The sequence below is a fragment of the Heterodontus francisci genome, chromosome 17, assembly GCF_036365525.1.
Source record: "Heterodontus francisci isolate sHetFra1 chromosome 17, sHetFra1.hap1, whole genome shotgun sequence".
Taxonomy (NCBI): Eukaryota; Metazoa; Chordata; class Chondrichthyes; order Heterodontiformes; family Heterodontidae; genus Heterodontus; species Heterodontus francisci.
The window spans coordinates 19,318,779-19,326,592 of record NC_090387.1 but is presented as its reverse complement, the minus strand read 5'-3'; the positions used below and the strand labels follow the sequence as shown (position 1 = coordinate 19,326,592).

The 7,814-nt window shown below is 43.9% G+C and overlaps 1 protein-coding gene across 2 annotated transcripts in view; it reads left to right on the top strand.

The window, feature by feature from the left end:
• Window positions 1–435: 435 nt before the first annotated feature.
• gins2 (GINS complex subunit 2) overlaps window positions 436–7,814 on the top strand; it is a 47,431-nt gene continuing 40,052 nt past the window's right edge. For both annotated transcript variants that reach the window (XM_068049869.1, XM_068049868.1), the window contains exons 1-4: window positions 436–606; window positions 1,390–1,504; window positions 4,251–4,350; window positions 6,308–6,434. In XM_068049869.1, coding sequence (XP_067905970.1) covers window positions 517–606; window positions 1,390–1,504; window positions 4,251–4,350; window positions 6,308–6,434 — 432 coding nt within the window. In that variant the 5' untranslated portion in view covers window positions 436–516. The remainder of the gene's footprint in view (window positions 607–1,389; window positions 1,505–4,250; window positions 4,351–6,307; window positions 6,435–7,814) is intronic.

Below are 7,814 nucleotides of genomic sequence, written 5' to 3'. Positions count from 1 at the left end.
ACACTGTAATAAATATTAGACACTGATTCAGTAACAGTGCCTCCAAAGACCTTACAACGTCCTTTATTTTACCTACATAACACACTGAAAAGAGAAATACATTGGTTGAAAAATGTGTGGGATATCTTGGGGAGGTGATAAGATTTCTAAGTTCCCAATTGGAATTTGGAGCATATACAGTTATATTGTGGAGTTGAACAACACAAAAGAAAAAAGTTGCACTTTAGTGAAAAGTGATTTTTTAAAAAAAAGTTTAGTTTGTCAAAACTGCATTACTCCCTTATAGGGTGAACAAGCTGCCACTCAAGAGTTGAGAAACTGGGCATGGTTGGATGGAGGGGGCGGGAACTGGCGCTTGATGGGCGGGGCGTGCAGTCAAGGGGCGGGGCTGACCCTCCGTGAGTGGCAGCGGTGCTGCTTCCGGGTTGTGTTTACGCGGGAAGTTGTTTCAGGGTTCCAGTGGTGTCTCAGGGTTCTGGCGGGATATTTAAACTCTGAGAGCGGCGGGCGGTAAGCATGGACCCCTCGGAGGTGGAGTTTATCGCAGAGAAACAGAGTGTGACCATTATACCCAACTTCAGCTTGGATAAAATCTATTTAATAACCGTGAGTCTCACTGCTGTAGCAATCTGCTTTATATAACCCAGGTTAAATGGTTTGCTATGACTGGGTGAGAAGAATTGGTGTATTTGCCTACTTTTACAGTTACGCAAAGCACGTTTGAGATATTTCTCACACATTACAGATGTATGCAAACTAAAAGGCAAGATGTTTTTAAAGCATTTACCCTTATGTCAACAAATGCTGATGAGCTGGTGGAAATCTTTTCCTTCAGTCTGTTGGAACCTGGATCAGGAGGATTGTCTGGTTCAGAGCATATGATGAACTACTTGAATCCAGACTCTCTCTTTTCAAATTAAACTTGCACCAATCAAATCTCACTGATTCTAGTCGAAGTGTTTCCCCCCCCCTAATTCTTCAGTATGTCGTGTAAGTTAGCAGAGCTGCAGGTCTTCAAATAGGTTTGTAATGTTTCACTCCTTTTGATGTTAAAATCGCACTCCTGATATTGTATGCAAGTGAAAACTGATCAGCTTTAACCCTAACTGGCTAAATCTTGCCTTTTTGTATATGAAAGCAAAGAAAGATTTGCATTTATGCAATTCTGTAATATAGCTTTCAGAAATGTATTAAAGTGCTTCGTTTATAGCTATTTTGAAAAGTAACTTGTGTAGGAAAATACAGTAGCCAATTATATTGCAAGGCTCAACATATGGTAATGGGATAAATTACTATTTAATCCACTTTTGATGGTATTTGATTTTTGTGTAAATTTAATTTGCATATTAACTATAGCCATGTTGTACTTTTGATGGCTTTTGTATACAGGGAGATTTAGGACCATTCAATCCAGGGCTTCCTGTCGATGTGCCTGTGTGGCTTGCTATTAATCTGAAACAGAGACAGAAGTGCAGAATCGTAGTGCCAGACTGGATGGATGTGGGTGAGTTATCTTGGTGTGTTTGAGCTTCGGATAGGAAGCTAACATGGATATATCTAAAATACTGTTTGTTGCTGCCCATGGGGGAAATTTCTCCAGGCCTCCTACAGTCTGTGGCTGAGAGGGCAGATGACTTGCTTCCAAATCCATGTTAAGCCTGAGCTGCCACTGGCTTGTGTATGTTGTCATAATAATTCCCGAGGGAAGTAGCACTCAAAGTCTGCACCACCCTTGTGTTGCTATTTCCATTTATCTTGCTTCAAGGCTTGTGATTCCGTAGCTGAAAGGGAGAGAGGTTTGTGTGAAGACTATTGCTGTTGTTGATTGGCTGCCACTCAATGTAAAGTGCCTTGGGGGTGCTCCTTGTCAATGCCTGATGGTGCCATCATGTTGGTGATCTAATGTGCTGTACCCAGTGCCATTCTTTTCAAATGCTGCAGTCCTGAGAAAGAAATAACTTGCATTTGTATAGCACCCTTCACATCTTCAGGATATCCCAAAGTGCTTCACAGCCAATGTAGTACCTTTTGAAATGTGGTTACTGTTTCAATCTAGGCAAATGTCACACAGCAAATGACCAGATAATCTGCTTTAGTAATTTTCAGGAATAAATATTGGCTGCAAGAATTTCCTTGCTCGTCATTGTGCCTTTGTGATCTTTTATGCCCATATGACGGGCCAGTTGGAGCCTCCGTTTAATGTCTGATCGAAAAGATGGCAGTTCCTATAGTGCAGTGTTCCCTCAGTTCTGCACTGCATTGTCAGCCTAGATTGTGCTGAAGTGGGGCTTGAACCCACAACCTTCAGACTTGGGCCAGAATGCTACTACTGATCAAAGATTGACACCTCAAGGGCATGAGGAGTTTATGATTGCTTGTTTCTATGCATTATTTTTCATCAGAAGGCAAGACATTCACTTACTGCTGTGTTCTGTAACTGCATACAGCTGACATTCTCTCAAGTATCAGTAAAGGAAAGAAAGACTTGCATTTATAAAGCACCTTTCACAACCTTGAGACATCCCAAAGCACATCTCAGCTGATTGAAGTACTATTGAAGTGTTGTCACTTTTGTAATGTAGGAAACCCAGCACCCAGTTTGCGCACAGCAAGCATCTACAAACAGCAATTTTAAGACTAGATAATCTCTCAGTGACACAAAAGCAGAATACTGCAGATAATGGAAATTTGAAATATAAACAGAAAATGCTGGAAATGATCAGCAGGTTGGACAGCATCTGTGGAGAGAGAAAGAGAGTTAACTTTTCAGGTCGGTGATTTGTCGTCCGAACTGGAGAAAGTTAGAGATGTAACTGCTTTTAAGCGAGTACAGATTCAGGGGAAGGGGAGGAAAGAACAAAAGGGAAGGTCTGTGATTTAGTGAAAGGCAGAAGTGATTAAATGGCAAAACGGGATGGTAATGGGACAAGAAAAGAAACACAAGATGGGTCTAGAGAAGATGTAAATAACAACAGCAAAATCATTACTGAAGTTGCTGTCCAAAAAAATGAAAGCAGTGATTGTGATCTGAAATTGTTGAACTCACTGTCAAGTCCAGAAGGTTGTAAAGGGCCTAGTTGAAAGATGAGGTGTTATACCTTGAGCGTAGGAGATTGCAGGGGGGCGGGGGGGGGGGGCGGGGGAGAGGGGGGAGTGAGAATTAAAATGACAAGTGACCGGAAACTCTGGGTCACGCTTACGGACTGAACAGAGGTGTTCTGCAAAGCGATCACCCAATTTGCATTTGGTTTCCCCAATTTCGAGGAGACTGCATCATGAACAACAAATACAGCATACTAAATCGAAAGAAGTACAAAGAATGTTTTAGTGATGCTCCTTGAGGAATAAATGCTGACCACAGTACCAGGAAGAACATTTCTTTGAAATTGTGCAGTGGGATCTTTTATGTTCACCCGAGAGGCCAGTTGGGGCCTCGGTGTGACAGTATATCTGACAATGTGGCAGACCCTCGGTTCTGCACTGAAGTGACAGCTTGGACTTTTGTGCTCAAGTCTCTAGAGTGGGACTTGAGCCAGGAGGCAGTCACACCCCTCAGACTAGGTACTTCAGATTTGGTCTGTTCCGATAGATAGAAGGGAAAGGGTAAGAGGTGTTAAGAGTTCAAGGTGTAGAAGTCTGTTATTTCACGCAAACCTGTGGGATCCTCTCAGAAGGTGAGTTTTGAAGTTGCAGGCCTGTTTGCTAATGCTCTTCTATTTGCTGGGTTACTTCAGTTTGAAGACAGTGTTGATATTCTTAGTTCAGTTTTCATAGGTAGAGGAGATATTTCAAAGGCACTATCTTTTCTCTGCGGCAGTTGGCTTTCAAATTGTCTCAGCAGGGTTCAAATGTTAGCTGGAACTGGTTTCTCTCTCTCCGCTCGCTCGCTCGCTCTCTCTCCGCTCGCTCGCTCGCTCTCTCTCCGCTCGCTCGCTCGCTCTCTCTCCTCCGCTCGCTCGCTCTCTCTCCTCCGCTCGCTCGCTCTCTCTCCTCCGCTCGCTCGCTCTCTCCTCCCTCCTTAAGGCCACAATCAGATCAGCCATGATCTTATTAAATGGCAGAACAGGCTCGAGGGGCTGAATGGCCAGCTTTTTTTTTATGTTCTTGTATTAACCTTCTGACTCAGGTGAGAGCGCTTCCCACTGACTATTATGTATACCCATACCGTCTTCAATTATAGCATAAGATGTGGATGTAAATCAGGTTTAAAGGTATTGGTGGTATAAACATTTTCTCTTGCTTGCTTTCAGAAAAACTTGAACAAATCAAGGAACAGGAGCGTAAAGAAGAAACCTTCACCCCGATGCCCAGCCCACACTACATGGAGCTGACTAAATTACTGTTGAATCAGTAAGTGGTGCACAGAAGCCAGCAAATGCAGTAACAATGATTCACCTCATTTCCACCCCCCACTCCTCTTCTAATTCTGTTAACTTCGTACTGCGATATGGCTCATCCTCTGATGACTCTCTCTGTGTGTGAGCCTTGGCAGTAAGAATTGGCAATCAACTATGATAGATTGACATCAAAACCAAACCCGATGCAATCAGCAGTCTCCATCCTGCTTCTATCACTCTTGAACTGGACGTTAAGTGGTTTGGGATAATTCCCTCCTTGTCTTCCTATGGCTCAGCAGCTCCCCGATCTGTTTGGGAATTGACCGTGTGGAAAATCAAGATGCAAACCCACATCCTACAGCTGCATATGCCTTTTGTTGTGTCATTGAAAGTACCATAGCCCAGTTAGAGGAAACTTGTGTATAATACCGCTTTGATACTACTGGCTTCTGGTGCTGAATATTTTGGAAGTTGCTGCTGATGACATTATGAATTGCTCCCATTAGCTGATTCCTGTTCTGATTAATGGTACTTTGTTTTAAAATGGGATTAAACCACTTAAAAGTGTAACTCGAACAACAGATGGAACAGTAAATGTAATTGCTTTTGATGTGCGTAGAAATGAGAGGATTGTCTTCTGGTATGTTGGCCAAGTTGGGTGCACCCATTTTATGGGACATGAGCTCATACCTGTATTTCCCCATGTCACCAGATTGGTTATGTTAGATGGGTCTCCGACCATGGATCAGGCGCTCGAACAATCATCATTTCCCCTGACCCACACCCAAAAAAGAGCAGCATCACTCTGGGCTGTTGTGTGCATCTCGCAGTGGCTAATTGGCAGCAGCATTGGCTAAGGTACAGGACCAGGTGGGCAGATAGTGCAAAGAGAAGAAAAGCTAAAAGGCAGACCTTTACTTCACTGACGTTCAGTTTTGAACCAGCTAAGTGTCATGCCTAACTTTTATCCTACAGGAGAGTACGGAGTGTTCTTGGTTAGGAGGTGGGTGGTTAATACCCCCTATATACGAATACTTAGTTTTCAAAGCTATTTTTAGACAGGTGGGCATTCTTTGTGCACCTGTGAAACATGACAATTGGTGATGATCCCATTTGCAACTAACTTGAAAGCTCCCCCTGCCTGTATAGACTGGTTCCAAGTGTCAGTCTAATCCTTTTCAGGCACTGACGCTTATTTGGAATATAACACCAGTGCGTCATGAAGCTACGTTAAAACTTTCTGGGGCACTCTCCTGGATCCGGTTTCTTTATAAAGGAACTGGACCAAAACTGAGGGCCATAAATGTAAGATCGTCACCAACAAATCCAGTATAGACTTCAGGAGAAAGTTCTTTATCAGAGAGTGGTTAGAATGTGGAACTTGCTACCACAGGGACTAGTTGAGGTAAATAACATTGATGCATTTAAGGGAAAGCTAGGTAACACTGGGAGAAAGGAGTGGAAGGTTCTGCTGATAGGGTTAGATGAAGAGCAGTGGGAGGAGGCCCCTTTGGAGCATAAACACCAGCACTCAACTAGTTGGGCCGAATGGCCTGTTTCTGGCAGTAAATTCTATGTATATTTTTATTTCTATATGAAAGGAGGACACTCCTGTATTCTCTGGGCATTAAGTACCCGCCTGGGTAGCCACACACAGCCTGCATTTATGCATGCGCACACAGCTTTCCCCCAGTGGGCAGAGCATGAGTCAATGACATAGGCTGAAGGGGTACAGTCATTTAGTGATTCTGGTACTGGTCTACCAGTGACTGTGGTCCTGTACTGTACGATTGACTCTTGATACTCTCTGAAGTGATGTAAGGAAGACACGACTAACCATAGAAAGTGTCCACATCCCAGGAATAGCCTTTTCCAAAAGTAAAACGTAACTTGGATGTGCTTTATTGTCTGGTTGCTGCTTTCAGCGTGGTGGTGCAGTCGTACTAAGTATATTTACTCTCCCTCTCCAGTGCCTCAGACAACATTCCCAAAGCCGATGAAATCCGGACCTTAATAAAAGATACTTGGGATACTCGCATTGCGAAGCTGCGATTGTCTGCAGATAATTTTGTGAATCAGCAGGAGGTGCATGCTAAGGTAAGAGACTTTGATTTTCAACCCTACTGCCCACATGTTCCAACTTGAAAATCTGACTCTTGATCTACATTTTGACACCCTGCAGTTATATAGTGCCTTTTAATCATAGAAAGTTTATGGCACAGAAGGAGGCCACTTGGTCCATTGTGTCATTGCCAGCCAAAAAATGATCCACCCAGCCTAATCCCACCTTCCAGCATTTGGTGCATAGCCCTGCAGATTACAGCACTTAAGGTGCATATCCAGACTTCTTTTGAATGAGTTGAGGATTTCTGCCTCAACTACCCTTTCAGGCAATGAGGTCCAGACCCCCAGCACCCTCTGGATGAAAAATGTTTCCTCATCTTCCCTCTAATCTTTCTACCAATCACTTTAAATCTATGCCCTCTGGTCACTGACCTCTCTGCTAAGGTAAATAGATTCTTCACCGCCACTCTATCCAGGCCCCTCAAAATTTTGTACATTTCAGTCGGATCGCCCTTCTCTGTTCCAAGGAGAACAACCCCAGCCTGTCCAATCTTTCCTCATAGCTGCATTTTTCCAGTCCCGGCAAGATCCTCGTAAATCTCCTCTGTACTCGGTCGAGTGAAATTACATCCTTTCTGTAATGAGGTGACCAGAACTGCACACAGTACTCAAGTTGTAGCCTAACCAATGAGTTATACAGTTCCAGCATAACCTCCCTGCTCTTATATTCTATATCTTGGCTCATAAAGAAAAGGATTCCATATATCTTAACCACCTTATCGACCTGTCCTGCTACCTTCAGGGATCTGTGGACATTTACTCCAAGGTCCCTCACTTCCTCTCCACTTTGCAGTATTTTCCCATTAATCATGTATTCCGTTGACCTCCTCAAATGCATCACCTCACACTTCTCTGGGATGAATTCCGTTTGCCACTTTTCTGCCCATCTGACCAGAACCATCAATATCTTGCTGCAGCCTACTATCCTCCTCGCTATCTACCACACGGCCAATCTTTTGTGTCATCTGCACACCTTTTGATCATGCCCCCTACATTTATGTCCATATCGTTAATCTCTTTGGCCTCCTTATCTCGAGAGACAATGGATAAGTGCCTGAGGGTGGTCAGTGGTTTGTGAAGCAGCGCCTGGAGTGGCTATAAAGGACAATTCTAGAGTGACAGGCTCTTCCACAGGTGCTGCAGAGAAATTTGTTTGTCGGGGCTGTTACACAGTTGGCTCTCCCCTTGCGCTTCTGTCTTTTTTCCTGCCAACTACTAAGTCTCTTCGACTCGCCACACTTTACCCGCCTTTATGGCTGCACGCCAGCTCTGGCGGACGCTGGCAACTGACTCCCACGACTTGTCACAGGATTTCATGTCGCGTTTGCAGACGTCTTTAAAGCGGAGACATGG